Source organism: Aythya marila (genome assembly GCF_965140915.1).
Source record: "Aythya marila genome assembly, chromosome: 11".
NCBI classification, from domain to species: Eukaryota; Metazoa; Chordata; class Aves; order Anseriformes; family Anatidae; genus Aythya; species Aythya marila.
The window spans coordinates 12896899-12914783 of NC_139052.1; the positions used below are offsets into that span (position 1 = coordinate 12896899).

A 17885-nucleotide genomic window follows, 5' to 3' on the forward strand; every position below is an offset into this window, starting at 1 on the left:
ACTGGATTGGGTCCTGCAGACTTGGGTGTGGGGAGAGCACAGAGGAGGCTTGGTGAGGAACTGCCCCTTTCCATTTTTCTCTGCAGTAACAGGGAAATGACGCATTTGTGCTGGAAAGAGGCCCATCAATAGGCTGTATGTCGTTTTTAAGCCATTCATCTATAGATATAGTGAAGGTAAGTCCCTCCACTATCCTTGTTTACAAACTTATAAACTGAGCAGATAAGTTGTTTAGAGGAAAAGAAAATTAATTTCAAGGATGTCATGATTCTGACACCCTTTAAAATATCTTTCACTTTACAGAAGTTTGTCTATGCCTTTAAATCCACTTTAATTCCCTATTTTAGGTGATTTTCAAAGAATGAAAACAAAATAAGCTATTCTTAAAACAGAGAATACATTATTTGATGTATTTGATGGTATTGTTATTATTTCCAGTATTATTTTCCAATCCATCTTTAATATAGCCTGACATCTTGTTTGCTTTTTTTGACCACTGCTGTGCACTGAGTAGAAATTTCCATTAAGCTGTCCACAGTAATGCCTAAATCTTTTTCTTGAGTGATTTTGCAAACCATCAGTGTATATGAATCGTTTGAATTGTTCCTTTCAATGCACATTACCTTACACTTACCTATGCTAAATTTCAGCTGCCATCTTGTTGCCCAGACCCTTCCTTTAGCTTTCGTTTTTCTTTAAGTTATAATTTTAATTATAACTTTAAGTTATAATTTTAAGTTATAATTTCTTTAAGTTATGGTTTTTCTAAACAATCACGTATAATTTCACAGTTACACCACCTCTGGTGTTGCATGCTTGCTTTCCAGATGAGTAGTAAATACACTATATTAATCCCAGTTTGGGTGTAGATTTTTGGATATCTCCTTGTTAATATGCTTCCTAGCTGAAAATAGCCATTAACTTGTGTTTTTTATTTGGTCTTGACTACTGACCATAAGTCAAACACTTTACACTATTTAGAATATATAACTAATGATACCTTTAAAATTATAACTCCATCTCCTTTTGTAATGTCTTTAATAAAGAATTTAATGGAAAGTGTCTGTTGAAACTGTGTATGGACAAATACAGCCAGCCTAGATATAGGCAAAACTAGCATTTACCTAGAGCAGCAAACTGTTTGGGAGTGAGAAAATTGTAATCCTACTGTGCAAGAGCAGTCCCTTCTAGTCTCCCAAGAGCACTGTGGAATAATTCAGTAACATCTGAATTCAGTAAAGCAGCTCCTAGGTGCTTTGAGCCTATCTATTGAACCCATGTGTTGTCCCATGTATCCAATCTCCCTTCTCCTTCCTGCTTTCTTGACGCTGGGGAAGCAGCATGTCTCAGACTACTCTAGCAAATGGAAATGAGGAGACTGGAGGACTGGAACCATTTTCACTGGCTAGCCCCAATCCACCCACCCACCCTCACTGTGGATGCAGTCTTGGAAATGTGTGTGTGCCAAGTGTTAAGGGGAAACAGTGTCCTTACCACTGAGTAAAGCACTACATGAGCCACTCTGCCCAGGTAGGGCATCCACTCTTATTAGAACAGATATTAACAAGGTGGAAAGAGTTCAGAAAAAAATTATACAAAAAGTTTGAGGAGTGTTCATTGCAGGAAGAGACTAAAGAATCTGTTTTATTTTCTTCCGGCGGATTGTTGCAAGATGATTTCTTTGCTGTCTGTCTACATACCTTCATGAGACAGAATTCAGAGGCTTGGGATGGAAAGACAGACTTCTTTGAATCAGAAATACGATTTTAAAAAATGTTCATAATTTAAGGTAATTAAAGCATTCTGGCATGTTTATTCTGCTCTGTGCAATTTACTACAGCAGCAATGGGCTTGGGGTATAACAGCTGATCTTCAACAGCTGTTACTCTTGTAACCAATTTGAAGAGCTATTTGGTTGTTGTTTTTACAAAAGCCTGCCCATCTATTCACACTTTGCATTAATGTTCTTCTGGATTGGAAGAATGTAACACAGTAATTTGGCAAAATTGGGTAAAATAGGTAAAGAAAACAAACCATTAGTGAGGTGAATCTAAGTGAAGCTATTAATTATACCTCCCCTGGTGCTGTCCTGATTGTACTCAACACAAAAATGGTACATAGACAATGAATTCAGGGCTGTAAATGCAATACACTTTTTATTCCATAACTTGAGGCATACGAGGATCTTTGCACAGTAACAGGAACGATATGCAACAAACTATTTTTAACTTTTGCAAAGATCTATTTATTTTTTAATCTCTAAAATACTCTTTCAAGTGAACATTTTTAATTTTGGTTCAACAGGGGAGAAAAGTATCAGCAAAAAACTTCATAGACTGTTACTGAAAAAATATAATTAGAGCTATATCTGACTACTAAACTGAAAAGATGATTTATTGTTTATTTCTGTGGGGAAAATCTTTGCTCATATTCAAATGCTTCATGTCATGTTAGATTCTCCCCAGGCACAGATAGCCATACAAATTTTAAAATATTTTGAACAGCTTTAGTTTATGTTCTTCTTTTTCTCTATAGTTTTGATTTCATGGGTATGTTTTCCAGGCTCTTTAAGAACTCTTTCCTTGCCTATCAGTTCAGTTTCAACTTCACTGTCCCACCCTCAGGAAGCATGTCTTAGCCAACGGTGCTGTTATGTTGCAGGCACAAGGTCTCCAGCTGATGAATACTCTCTTCATGGCAGTTACACAGGAGAATTGTCCTCAGTTAATTACACTGTTCCTTTAGAAAAATTGCCCTACCCCAATATATTAATATACATGTATTCTCGTTGTAGAATAACTTGAAATATGTTTGAAGAATCATTATTGTGCATTTATACTGACTCTGACATCTTTCTTTACAATATGAACCTTGTGTTGTTGCAGAAAACCTAAAATTGCTATAGGTTACATGGACCAATCAAATAAGCTGCATCACTTACATGTAACATTTAACTTCTAAAATCAAACAGCTAACGGTTCTGTTGTGTAACAGGTCAAATGTGTGGTATAAATCAACTTTGTTTCAATTCTTTTTGTGATGAATGAATGTTCTGTTCTCAGACATAATCGCTTTGATGAAATGGTTGCTCACATCAACCATATAGTGCAAATGGTTACTCCCCAAATCCTTGTTAAGCTAATTTCATAGGAAGCAGGAATTTGTGTTGGTGTTTCTGAATTCTGTATTAAGCCTAGTGTTCAGTAGAAACCATTCACAAGTCCCAGAGCGTGACACTATTTAAAATCACTTAGCACTTCAGGACAAAATTCCATAACCGCCTAACATGGCATAATCAGTTGATATATGCAGTTAGATATTAATTAGCATGGGATAGAGGAAAATGTTGAAATACAAGCACTGCTGGAAGCATCAACATTTTCAATGAGCAGTAAGAACAGTAAGTTATGTTCTATCAAAGGTCATGCACTGCAATTATTGAGATAGTTGTGTGGATGCCTTTTAAACAAATTTTCACTTGTTCCTGAAAAAAAGAATGTGCATAAAAGAGAACAGATACCGAGTATTTTTGTCATGATGGAGTTATCAATGTTGTTATTAATTAAACCTGTGAATTTTGGTGTGATTTGACACCAAATATATGCAGAAAGATTTTGTGGTACATTTTAGAATGCCAGAACATTTATGAACAATAATAATTTCTTGGTAATATCTGTATGGTGCTTTGGTCAGCACCTAGGAAACATCCAAAAAGTAGTTCTTACTGTATTCTTTACAAAGCAGTTATGCCTGTTTATCAGGCAAGGATGCTAACTCATAGGTATCGTAAACAAAGGATGAAAATGCACCTGATACATGTATGACAAAGTGTGAAATAGACTACTGTTACCCATGTTAGCTAGGGAAACTGAAGGAGTTTTCACTTTCTTTAAAACAGTGACCAGAAATACAAAGATCAAACCTAGGGGATTTTTGGCCATGGTAATCTCTTTTTATTACCTCTGTCTAACATGATCACTAGTCAAAGATGGTGCCATAAAAGCAAAAGACATAGTTACAGTCCTTCACCTGGGCTTCATCCATTTACCATGCACATAGAAAACTAGTCCATTCCCATTTTTGTAAGAATTATGGTTTAGTATTTTATTATGAGTTGTGATTTTGTTTCGTAAGAGGTATGAGCATGAACTTGTTATGCCATTCAGCTTTGTGACTGTCTGATCACTGGGTGACTTCCTCATCCTCCAAAGCTTGTTTCTGGGATTACCAAGGATATCATAGCTGACCACTTTCTTCAGGAACTTGTTAGGCTGGAGTTTACTGTTGTTTGCAGTTTCATACTTTGATCTTCCCCTTTATCTTGGTTGGCTTCCCCTCTGTAGGAAGGCAAGGTGGGAGGCACTCAACATGGTCATCTGCTCAACATGTCCTCGGGGGAGTTATCACACTGACTGCCTTAGGAGGATCAAAGAGCACAGCCTCATAAATTGGGCTGTCTCTGAGTGACTTCTCAGCCACAAGTAGAACCTGAGGTCAACTGGATTTGTGGACAGAATTGTGCATCAAGCAGAAGGGGGAAAGATGATGGACAAGAAAAAAGGGGACGTGATGAAGCATAAAATAGAGTGTTATTCTGGATTACTATGTGACATGAAGTCATTTGTAATCAGGCTTGAGTATGCGTATGTTCAGGACCACACAAGATTACACTGAAAGAACAGATTAATTCAGGTATTTTCAAAAAAAAAGAACAGTTAATATTTTTAGATGAGGAAAGATTGTTCTTCACACACATGTTATTGCTGTGCCAACATTAAAGTACCTAGTATGTGTATGTATGTATAGTTCATTTTTATTATATGTACATACCTATGTATGTATACACATATATGTACACATACATGCATGCATAGATATACATTTATCTGGCAAAATATAACTTTTCATGGTCAATTAAATTCACTGGTTACTTGCAAGGCTATAATACATCTTGGGTGTTCTGGCTGAACTGATGCTGCCAAAATTGTCAGCAAAAAGACCGGAAAAGCTGATGAACCTTAAACTTTTCCCCAAACAACTGCTCAGTTGTTTCTTCAGGATATAGAAGAGGCACAAAGCCCAAGCAAGAGAGGAGTGGTAGGAAACCAGGGAGGAAGGATAGAAATTGCTGTCTGATGTGGATTTCACAAACTGCTGTGTTTAATTTTTTAAGAGGCCCTATAACAATAATCCATGCTAAATAGTGTTTCAGGAGTTTTATTAAATATTGCCTATAAAGGACAGATAACTCATGCTTTAATTCAGATCTTTGTTTATTCAGTAGATTCTTGCTTTCATGCTGTTTCAGGATATAATATTTTTTATAAATTCTACATGCAACATTTTCAGAAACAGCTAAATGCAACTTTTGAAGGTGTTTTTCATAAACTGAGATCTTCCAAGGCATAGATCACCTAACTCCTGAAAGTTTTAACATGAACAAGCTGCAGAAACTCCTTGGCTCTTCAGGACTGGTGCCACTTTTGGAAATGGGATTTATGCTAAAAGCTGGTTAGGTATTTTTAACTGGTGTGCCATATAATTAAATAACTATATATATATATAAATAAATGCTGGCATATATAATTCTTATTCCCTTCTGTGGGCTTGTCAGACCCACAGAGACAGTACTGTGGTTTGTGGGCTCTTCTCCTAGCAACTCCTATTAACGTCAGAATTACTTGGGCAGCTGCATCTTTATACCCCACACTGAGAATTTACTAGTTGGTGCTGGTTTATGTGTAGAATTCATATGCCTCTATCTCTGGTTATTTGCACCAGGTCTACTTCAATTTCCTGTCATCTTTCAACTACATTTAATAACAACTTTAGGCTATTGCTTACTGAGCATCTCTGCTACAGTTGTTCCTATTTGGGAAATAGATAAAGGTATGGTCCCTGCCCCAAGGAGCCTATAATTAAAACAAGACCAGCATTATAGAAACGTATATACTAGCTGGCCTGTAACTGGATGGTCTGTTTAGTTTTGTTTTGACGTACTGTATGAAGCAGCATTTAACAGATGTTGGAAAATGAGCTCTCTGAGCTTCTCATATAAACATACAGCAGAGATGCATGTGTATGAATTAATTTCATAAGTGAATGTGGGTATTAATGTCATCAAGCATTTTCTAATGCTTGCGCCTATCCTGTTGCACTCTGAGGCCTCCTAGCCAGAAAATATAGAAACTTATTGAAAGAAAGGTGAAGTGACTCTGTCATGGCAATGCTTTCTAGCACAGCACTGATGATTCTGTTCTCTCACATGAAAGGCATTGCCTTGTACAAGCCCACCATTCATCATATATCCTCCTTAAAAACAACAACAAAAAATTAAAAATATGTGTGTCTCTCCCTTTGTCTTTATAACAAGTTGTCCCTCTCATTATAAGCACTGCTACACCTATCATGCAAGTCTTGTTGTTGGCATTATTACGGCTGCACATCTCCTGGCTGAAATAGCACACATCACAGCAAGGTGACAGGTCTTTCCAACCTTTACTCTTACCCAGGGGAATACAGTATTGGAATTAGGATTAGATTCCTTTTTACTACTTCCAGGATGAAGCCAAGACAGCATGAAATACAGTGCTTTTCCCTCTTTATACTGCATACAGGCAAGGAATCTAAGGGAGAGCAGGTTAGGCAGGGAATGGAGGCAACACCAGAACAGAAGAGAGGTGTAGGTGACAAAACAACATAGAGACTTCTTAATTTCCACTTGTGTTTGATGCCTTCTGCACTTTATGTCTTATGTATTCCTCATCTGTGGCCCCCTTAGTTTAGTTTTCATGCTTAAAATATCTAAGTGTTCCTAAAAAATGTTTTAGAAGGACACTCCCTTCCATCCCAAGTTACAGCATTTATGCAATATTAATTTAGGGTGAGTGGGCACAGATGTTATCAAAATCACCCTCATACCTGCCAACTCCACCAAAGTTTCCAGTGCTTGGATATATTCTTCCACTGCTGTGTGGAATTTCTTATTGTAATGTTCTCTGTGCTTTTCTTTTTTTTTCTTTTCCTTTTTTTTTTTTTTCAGATATCCAGTTATGAAGTCTGCATATGGCTTCCTCCTCTGACCAGCTGACTGAGCTAAAATAATACCTCCTGACAATCAAAAATAGAAAGCAGCCTAGGTACTGGTGTGATTAGAGTGAGGGACGAGGAACTTGGACTGAGTGCTAGAAGAGGACTTTATAACCCTTGCAAATCTGTAGGTTTGGGCTAGATGACATGGCAGAGGAGAAGTGATGTGAAATATGAGATGGGGGATCATGCAAAAGAGCAGGGAAAGTGAAAAGGCAGATGTATAACTGGATTTTCATTTTTCCAGTGTTACTTCTGTGTCAGTTAACTAGGAGGATGAGGGCTTTCTTGAATTCCATACTTCTTCTTTACTTCAATATTGTGCTGTTAACATACATCACACAGCAAAACGTACACAGATGCAAGTTCTTTCTATACCTCAGGCCTCCAAAAAGCTATATCAGCACAGCACCGAATCTGAACTAATGCACCCTGTCCCTTAGTGGGGACTAATAGCTCAGGATTAGCTTCATGCTAACAGCTTTTGAGCTGCCTGGAAGTGAATTTTATCTGCCCACAATGTACTTTGTAGACCTTTCCTTACTGGGTGTAATTTGGAAGAAGCATTAAGAGCTTTCTTAAGAGATTTTGCTTTTCATTGTTATATGTCAAAGTGCTTTGCAAATGAAGCAATATGAATCACTGTCCATATTTCATGGATTGCAAAACCAGCACAACCAAAATACAGTGCATGCCCTTAGTTGCTCAATGGTCAGGTCTAGAGCGTGGTTCAGATCTCCATTACTCCATCAATTACGCCACACTGTGGCAGTCACAGGACTGTTCAGATTCTGTGCTAATATTCAGTCCCATAAAGCTTTATATTAAATCCTGTGTTTACCAATAAATGTCCACACTGGTCGAATTAGAAACACTGCAGTGCATCCATGCAGCCTGATTTTTTTCTAGTTTATTACCCACAACATCAAAGCAGAATTATGTCAATCTATTTTGAAAATGTGCAGAATTTTAGTCTCTGTAGATTGGTGTAAGTAACAGCAGTGTCCCTATAAAAATATGCATCATTTGCTGCACATCAGCTTTCATATTTTTATGTAGAAAGTATTACTCTTTCTTTAGAAACATACTTTTTCTGTATGTTTTTTGTTAGAAATTAATATTCCAATTAATTTTAAGAAATTAATTCCCTGCAAAGCATGTATGTTGTACTTTCTTCTATCTGCCTTTGTTGCTTGATTTTATTTTCTAAAAAGATGATAAAACATTGATCACATTTCCTAGCACAAAATTCAAGCCTGATTTCATCTAGTTAGTTTTTTCTGGCATTGTATCAAGAACTTATTTGAATGTGAACGTTTCAAGCTATTTTTACATAGGTAGCAATAATCCTGCTGGCGATAATCAGCCTTTTTAGACAACGTGGTGCCATCGTGTGGACAATATTAAGAAGTGTAAAAAGAACAGTTAAAAAATGAGTAACACAAATATCTGCATTTGACATCAAGAATCAGCTATACTATAAATAGATATCTTATGATATAAGAAACTTTGCACAATCTCTGGTCTTAAAACTGTACTAGGTCAGAAGAAAAACTGATAAGATAATCAGGAATTGATTCAATCCTGTTTATTTTCCAACAGTTTGCACAGCACTTTCCCATAAGGTCTGATCAAAACATGTGAAAGACTTCAAGCCACTTTTAATCAGCACCTAATTACAACATTGTCTACTTCTGCACTCATTTCTGTTTTCTCTGGTTTTCCTCTAAGACCATACAAAACTTGTTTTTGTGCAACCTGCATTGCTTCTCTCCCACACAAATGCGCACAAACTCACCCAAACACTCCTGTCCATAACATTGGCCAGCCGAGGCTCTCTGCCCACACAGCTCTCATTTCTGCATGAGTTCACATGAAGTTTTGTTTCAATAATAGTTTTGTTTTAAGGCCTCTTGTTTATTACACTTAACTCAATGAAAAGAAGTTTTTCCAGATTTGAAATAGCTTTATCTATAGCAGACAGGTTAAGGCTTGCACGCATAGAATGTGATTCAAAAATTGTCCTCTGTGATATGCTCCCCCAGAGCAAATCTGCATGTCACAGAACTGTAGTCTTTCACCTGCTCTGAGACACTGTATGACAAGTGCCAGTTAGCCTATCCTGCTATTAAATTTATATTGAATAAAAGCAAGAACTTCTAAAGTTTTCCCAGTTGGCTTGAAACAGCTCATCTATCTGGGACAGAGTTTGAAGTCATAAATGCTTGGATTGATCCCTTCTTTTGTGAAAGTTTCATATTTTTGTTTCGGTTAAACTTAACAAGTTTAGTTTAACCTTTATGAACATTGAAGATCTTTGGAATGCTTTGTGAGAATGGACTTAAAAAGTCCATTCTCAAAAAGTCCATTCTCTCAGAACTTCAATTATTTAGTTTGTGCAGAAAGCGCCTGCCATTGCAGTAAAATAAGAAATGAAATATGTATACAGGTAACTGTACTAAATGGATATAATGGAATGCCAAATATTAAGAAGATTCTCTGTGGTAGTTTCAGCTCATAGTTGTGTCTCATGATTTGTTGATTTTGATGTTTAAGAAAATGTGAGTTCCATCTTTTAACCATTCTTGGGCCCATACACTTTCATGTGGATTCTTTGGTGTCTGATTAGGTATAAACATAAACTGTAGTCTTATTGGGGAAATTTACAGGGTCTCTCATTCTTTTCCTATCTTGACATGTATGAGCTTACTTTTCTTTGAGAATTTTATCTTGCTGTCAAACTTGATTGAAATGATTATGGATTGAAAAATTCTGCCATTAGGAAGCAAATGGAACGTGGTGATGCATGAAAAAAGGCTCTAGGAAGTTTCTAGTCCTCATCGCTGTGCACTGTGTGCACAGTTTCTAGTCCTCATCGCTGTGTACTTGGAACTTAAATTTTTAGAGCAGACAGATGAAAGTAAAAATTCATACTTTTTTCTTAATTCCATTCCCATAAATTTGAAGCCAAGCTTTAGATATAGAGATTGTACTTGAGATTTTTTAATAATTGGCAACATTACATTGTGTGGAACAAACTCAACCAACAAATTTCTCTCGGATGATCTTTAAATGTCAAAGTGTCCCATAATAGCTTGCATGAGTTTGGTTTTTAGTGTTTTGGAAACTCTATGCTCATTCTTTTCAAAAGGCTGACACTGGTTTGTTTTTGGAAGCATTGGTTACATACACTTGAAAGGCCAGTAATTTAGTGCAAATACACTTTATTTACTGATCTGACTTCTTTTGCCATCATTGAATGTGAAAGTACGAAAATGAACCCTTGTTGATTGACAAATTTTTTATGTCATGCATTGTTCATCAAACTTTATTAGTCAATTTTTGCCATCCACATAACCCTGATGAGTTGATAAGATTACATAAAATTATTAATGATAGACTTTCATTTCTGTTTTTAATTAAACATCTCTAATACTAATATCTGAGCAGAAAACAATAAGAACCAGAATCTCATCAATCTTTGTCATTTGTAATCTGGGATTTTTATATTCTCTGTCTCTTGACAAAATTCTTTCTTTCCGATTCCCCCTGGCTGAGGGTCAGGTCTATCAATCATAGTACCATCGTCACCGGGATTTGCTGTAACTATTACCCAATAATTCTTATCTTCTTCAACTCTATGGGAGTCCAGGTAAGTGTGACAAATTACTTCATATTCCCTTCCAAAATAAGACCTGCAAAGCCAAAGAAAAGGGGCATAGAATTAATATATACACATTCAGCAAGTCTGAATTAGCTGTAAGACATTCAACGTTTTCTCATGTTTTTCTTGGTTTATTCAGAAATATTAGCATGTACTTACAAAGATTGGACTCTTAATAGAAACACATGTATATATCGCTTTGTTAGTCATTAATAACCTAGGAATGTGAAATTAAAGGGAAATGCCACCTTTCTAGTTTCAGAACTAAAGCAGCCCCAACAGTATACAGCACTGATATTGAGTATGTGGAAGCAGGTTAGGTTCTCTGCAGCCTTTTATATTGCCGTTCTTTTTGACTGAAGATGAATCTGGCTACTTAATCATTTCAGTCTCAGCCCTACAGATCTTGTTTCATACTCAAAAAACTGAAACAAATTCTCAGTCAAATTTTTCCTTGATTTAATGAGAAACAATTTTTATACTCCTTAACATTTCATCAATATTAATTCAATACATGCATATGAACATGAATTGTTGGATTAATTTTCATTTATTGTGAGTCATGTGGATATATAAGAAGTATAGAATTGTATGCTGTGGTATTTATTTTCTGTTACTCCTTATACTTCTTAGCATACCATTTTTTCTTAGAAAAAAAATAAAATTAATTGCTCAAGATATTCAAAGGGAGAACCACCAAGACACTAAAGAAGGCTAGAAGCATTATGTGGTACGAAATAAAAAGGTAAAACAAATATGAATAAGACAGTTGATTGTCTACAGGATCACAGTAGCACACATCACAGCCAAGAAATAAAACTGGGGAAAAGGAGAACGTGCATTCTGCATTTTTTTCTGTTTCTTTGGTGTATTCCTAACGCAACTATCTTGCTTCTTACAGTAATTCTTGATGTACTCAGCTGGTGTATCATAATGGATATCGCAGCCAGTTATAAATTATTCTTACCTTGTCCAAAAGTTCCTTGGAACGGCTAAGCTCCGATTAGTATGGCAATGAGTAATAATCACTTTAGAGTTTGCCTGGAAAAATAACAAAACCAAAAACAAAAGAGGGATGATAGATACTTTTAGACTGATTTTAATAACTCTTATTCAAATTAAATGATTTACTTTACTGCTTAATGCAAGTCTGCATGGCTGTGTATCATGCTATAGATCGATAGTGAGGTATTTTAAGCCATCCGTTCTCAACACAACCATCTTAACAGTTCAGACTAACCAAACACTTAGCCCTCAGATAAGACACAGTCTACTGTCCAATGCATTCTCCTCCACTCCCTTATGTTGGGCACTTAAATAATAATAATAAAAATAATAATAAGCAAATAATGGAGAGTTATGCCAGTAATCAGGGTAATACTGCTTACAGTGGATATTTGTCAGATGAGAGATCCAGGTGTTTTGGGGATACAGACTAGATCTGGACCCTTACATTTTACTTTTTTTTTTTTTTTTTTTTTGGTAAAAGAATCTTTAGTCACCCTCATTTACTACCACTGTGCAAGAATATTCTTTGACAATTACGTAACTCTGACTGTGTTTATTAGTGAGCTGATTCATGGAAATGAGTCACAAATCAAGGCTGTAGTGGAACTGTTATATTTGTGATAGTTTGCTATACACCCAGCACTTCAGGAAGCCAAGAAGTTATGTGGAACAGGAAAATATTGTATCCACTTAATGTTTTTACAACAACAAATTTGGAAAAGCATCCACTTTTCCACATGCCTTGCGGTTTACTGTTGTTACTTTTTGAATTTAATGTTCTTAAGCAATCAAAGCTTCCAATATTGAAAATGGAATTTAGTGCTCAGAAGACCTGAAATGCAGATTCCGAGTACTGCATCCTCCAAACAGTGCCCACCTTTGACAGTTTTTGAAAAACTGAGCAAGTCAACCTCAAATGAGCACCAGATTCCCTGGTTTAAAAAAATAAATTAATAAAAATCTTCCTTCTTCTCTTTCTTAAAATGAAAATTCATTAAAATTAATGAATAAAATGGATGCAACTTTCTTTTAAATAGTCGATTTACTCTTTCAATTAAATACTTAACTTTTTTTTTTTTTAAAACATTTTTAATTTCTTACAGGAACTGGAGATCCTTCATATTCAAGACGCAGCTGTGGATCCAAGAAGGCAGCTTGCCAGCAAGTCAAATAAGAAAGCTCATCTGTCAAAAATACTTGCTGAAGGTGAGATTTTTTAGCAAATCTGATGAATGATTTATGGTCACTTGCTAGATATAACTGTAAACAAAAATACATATTAACGACAATATAAAATTAAAATATATGTAATTCAAATAAAATCAGCACAAAAAATATCTCTTTGCTTCTGAACAACATCTGTCAAATTGAAGCTACACAATTAAAACCTACAAAATAATCTATAGTGTTGATAAACTCATAAAGTAGCCATGCTATACTTAAACCAGTGAATATTAACTTAAAATTGAATTTACATTTCAAAGATTTTCTCTGAATCAAGTGATAGCTGAGAGGGAAAATTTTCTTGTAGTTGTGGTGATTTATTCTGAGTACGTACATAACATGAAATGTCTATTTTGCCTTTAACTTGTAAAGGAAGCCAATGTTAACATTTAATAGAAATCTGCCTCTGAATGATAGAATAGTATGCTATTTCCTATACAGACTATAGCTTTCTCTTCATAAGAAATGAAATCAAATGAAAGCTTTTCATCTTGGACTTTAAAGAAAAACAAAACTCCTTTATCTATCATTCAGGTTCAGTCCCCTTGGACTGACTGCACACCTGAGCTCAGACAAGTTGCATGAACTTTCTAATTAAGTATTGTTTGTCTTGATCTGTGTATGGTTCTTAATCTGTTCTGTAAGATGTTGAACCATTATACAGCTTGGTGTATATATATATATATATATACAGTAACTAAAAGCATAATATCAGTATATGCTGTCACTGTCATTTGCAACTTTATTCCCTTACCATTGGATCAGAAAACCCTCCTGTTGTGCCGAGACCAAACTTTTGCCCAAATCTAATGGGTTCACCCACTGAACTTCCATCAACACTATTAAAATTGTAAAAAGAACAAAGAGAAAGTCAAGTATATCAGCTTTACTATTAGTTTTTGGTGTTTAAAGTCTGTGTTAACTGAAAAGATATATCATAAATTATTTACTGGTTAAAATATTTAACAGAATAGAAATTCAAACTTTATTGATTACTTTTTATGATGCATTCATTAACACGCATAGTAGAAAGATAATATCCAACTAAAAACTGATGGTAATTAAGCACCGAGGCCACCTTCCAAATATACTTAATACAAGCATCTTAAAAATCAGACTTAAAGCAGAACAGTGTTTGTCTCTAACACCTGTTGCTAATTATACACATAATTGATATTTAGTAATTGGGTTTATTACATCAATGTACGTGCTGGTATATCCATATTTTCAAAATGGTTTCTGTATCTTACATGGAAGAATCTCCAAATTAAGTGCTAGGCTGTTCTAGGTATATTTAGAGTAGAAACTTCTGCAGCTGATGAATTTTGTAGCTAGCTAATGAGGGATCTGAAAGCATGCAGTGCCAATGACTAGTATCAGACAGCTGCTGAGCAAAAGTACTTTGGTTGCATTTCTAGAAGGCCTAAATTGGGATTTTGGCATCAAAATTGTTTATTATGTCTAACTGAAAGTGTTTTGCTCAATCAGAATTACATAGGTTAGTTTGTACTCTTACACAATGTTATTTTTCTTAAACACCTGCTCTCAGGCAGAGCCTTCCACTGTTGAGCAGGGGCCTGTTTTATTTTTTCTCCTGCGAGCAGCTGGAATCAAGCATGTCTGTGAGAGTGAGTATGCTGTTTGATTGAGGTTTTTTTTTAGGACAACAGGAGTAGCAGTGCATTTTATAGACAGCAAAAGCATTGATACAAATTTCCACTTCAGAGACTTTATTTGCAGGAGAATGAATAATTTGGACATGTTTTGTATTCTAGAGCTCAAATATGACCACATTAAAAACAGCTGCAGAACTTACCAAATGACACAGTGGACTTGATTCTGTTTTCACACCAGTTCTATGCTGACTTGGAATCATTCACAGTAATATGCACACCAGAAGCAAGCTTAATGTATGACCCAAGTTAGAGTGTTTCTTAAATATATTTTACTCAAGTTCATTTGTATTTTAGCAAAATTAATTGCATATTTCTCAAAGTAAGATACTGAAAGCTAATGGAATAATTGAAAACAATGTAGAGGAATGTACCAAACCTTAAAAGACAAAATGTGTTTCGACCCATGGGGTCTATGGTTTTGACAGCACTAACTCCACAAGGGGCTTGCAGTGACACAGCCGAATATATGGATATTTCCTCCAGATTAATTGCCAGCGTTAGGTTGCCGCACGCTCCAGTGTAATTGTCCACTGAGGATTTGCTGTCCGGGCTCAAAAGCATCACGGTGTCTCCAAAGCAAATAAATCCATCCTTAGACACCGACAGCTTTATCTAAATCAAAATACACATACTTTTATACAGAATTATCTGTATAAACTTAGTATCAGCAGTATTTTAACCTATGAAATGCTAGCCCATAGCATTCTTCATGTTTAAAGCATGTTAATAAGCAGCTATGTCGTTCTATGCGGAGTCACAGAGAACTGACAAAACCTGCTTTAAAAATTACCTTCTTTAAAAGATTCTCTTCCAGTCTGCCTATTTTTTGCATTAACAGCTCCCCTCGGTCTCTTTTACGTATGAAATCCCTCATGCGGTCCTGTTTGCAAAGGAGAGAGGGGGGCAAACGTTACCTAGCGCAAACAACCTGAGGTTTTGCGAGAAGGCGAAGAGGCAGGACGGCTCCGGGGAGCTGGGGCGGGGGAGCGAAGGGCCCAGCTCCGCGGTTACCTCCTCCAGGAACGCCGCCTCGTTCCAGTTGCCCACCAGCACCCCGGGGCTGTAGGCGGCCATGGCGGCCTAGGCCGCGCCGCGTCCACCGTCGCCATGGCGACCGCGCTAGCAGGCGATTGGGCGCTGGCGGGGCGGAGGCCGCCAATGAGCGGAGCGTTCGTGAGGGGAGGGGGCGGGCTCTTTTTTCCCGCCGGGGCAGGGCGTTACCGGGGTGTACTGAGGCGAAAGAGCTCCGGGAGAAATGGCGTCAGGAGAGGGGCTCGGCCCCTGGCCCTCTGTGGCCGTGCCCAGCGTGGGGGCAGCTGCGGAGCGAGCCCGTTGAACTCGCTCCCTCTTAAGGAGTGCCTTGCAGACCCCAAATCTAGCAGGGGCAGGCCACTGCCACTGAATAGAGAAATAAAAATATGTATGGCAGTGTGGGGTCCCTTGTGATTTGTCCAAGTCTGAAGGCATGAGGAGGCCGCGAGGCTGAGCCCCTGGGCTTTGTGCTGAGGGGTTTCGGGGCACCTGCCTTGGTGCTTGGGTCTCCGTGGCCAGGCCAAGGGCAAGCATGCTGCTGGGGTGGCTGCATGTGTGTGGGACACTAGACCAGCACCCGCTGACTTGAGGCACAATTTATCCGTTCCTCAGAGAACAGCGAGCCCAACATACAGTCTTGGAGTGAGCATTATTTAGAACCCACCAGTCTTACTGGCCAAAGAGTTGTTTCATCTTCACCTACCTGACAAGCACAAAACTAGCACTATAGTGTTGCTGAATGTGGTGAACACTTTGCGAATGCTTTGGTTCTGTGATTATTTTACTTCTGAATACAACTGTGGCAAAACAGGCTGTGTGAACATACTGAAGGTTTGCTTTCCAGACAACTTAAGCCAACAATTTTCAGTCATGGTGTAGATCCTCTCACAGGACGTTTAATCCCCATAGTAGTCTTAGCTTCCTTAGTCTTGGTTTTCTTGCGAGCTGACTGTTGTAAGCAGGTTTCAAAGCTGGGGAACTTAAAAAGCTTAAGAGAAAATGGTGGTTGTTGTTGTCTGTTCTAATGGAAAGCGGGGCTACATGCTATCATCAGCCATCTTGGTCAACAGTTCACATTATAGCCCTTTTTTTTTTTTGTTTTGTTTTCGTTTTGTTCTGGCTCCAAAAGTTATTCAGCATATCTCAGAGTCTTCAAGGACGAAATAAATCTGTATTTGTTCAAATAGCACCACTCTGTGGTCAGTTGTGGTAAGCGAAGTTTCCCTACATGAAGCGATGCTGAAACTACTTCGTTGAAACAGGGAGGAAACTTCGTTCATCTTGGCCTAATATCAAAAGTCAACAAATTTTGGAAGCCTAGGAAGTGATTAGAAATCCGAAGTTTTATCAGAAGAAAAAAAAAAAAAAAAAAAAAAAAAAAGAGAGAGAGAGAAAAGATTTATTTTAGCTAATTTCCCACGTTATTAGTAATTTCTACTTACCTCTTAAACTGACATTCGTGCTCTTCACAGAGCTAAGGTTTTGCTGAAGGTCACCAGTTAGTTATATTGGTATACAAATAGGGACTTAACAACCTTTAGTTCAAAATTGCAAAATCATAGGGTTTTTAGAGCCACCTGAGGTGCTGAGGGAGTTGGCGGATGTGATTTCCAAGCCGCTTTCCATCATCTGTCAGTGGTCATGGTCATCTGGAGAGATCCCGGATGACTGGAGACTTGCTAATGTGACCCCTATCTATAAGAAGGGTTGTAAGGAGGAACTCGGGAGCTACAGGCCTGTCAGCCTGACCTCAGTGCCAGGAAAGGTGATGGCAGAGGTCACCTGGAATACAATCATGCAATGTATATGGGACAGATGGGGGATCAGGCCCCGTCAGCATGGGCTCATGAAAGGCAAGTCCTGCCTGGCCAATCTCACCTCCTTCTATGACCGGGTGACCCACGTGGTGGATGAGGGAAAGCCTGTTGATGTAGTCTGCTTAGACTTCAGCAAGGCCTTTGACACGGTCTCCCACAATACTCTCCTGGAGAAGCTGGCAGCCCATGGCTCGGACAGGCACACTCTGCTGGGTTAAATACTGGCTGGATGACCAGGCCCAGAAAATGGTGGTGAACGGAGTGAAATCCAGCTGGTGACTGTCACCAGTGGTGTTCCCTGGAGCTGGTGTTGGGGCCCATCCTCTTTAATACCTTTATTGATGATTTGGATGAGGGAATTGAGTGCACCCTCAG

General features: G+C 37.7%; 1 protein-coding gene across 1 annotated transcript; it reads right to left on the reverse strand.

Annotated features, from left to right (window-relative positions):
- Positions 1-10362: 10362 nt before the first annotated feature.
- Positions 10363-15739, reverse strand: CFAP161 (cilia and flagella associated protein 161). The gene is made up of 7 exons (XM_082768755.1): positions 15673-15739; positions 15452-15541; positions 15038-15273; positions 13740-13824; positions 12863-13021; positions 11721-11794; positions 10363-10784 (listed from the first exon to the last, which is right to left on the reverse strand). The coding sequence occupies exons 1-7, from the start codon at positions 15733-15735 to the stop codon at positions 10574-10576; spliced, it is 918 nt and encodes a 305-aa protein (XP_082624881.1). The 5' UTR covers positions 15736-15739; the 3' UTR covers positions 10363-10573.
- Positions 15740-17885: the final 2146 nt, after the last annotated feature.

Bases quoted from the DNA above. Each gene is read 5' to 3' on its own strand.
- CFAP161 (XM_082768755.1), bottom strand. From the start codon at position 15,735: ATGGCCGCCTACAGCCCCGGGGTGCTGGTGGGCAACTGGAACGAGGCG. The intron at 15,542-15,672 runs GTAACCGCGGAG...CTTTGCAAACAG, and splicing joins AGGCGGCGTTCCTGGAGGAG to GACCGCATGAGGGATTTCAT. The intron at 11,795-12,862 runs GTAAGAAATTAA...TTATTTTTCCAG, and splicing joins ATGAAGGATCTCCAGTTCCT to GCAAACTCTAAAGTGATTAT.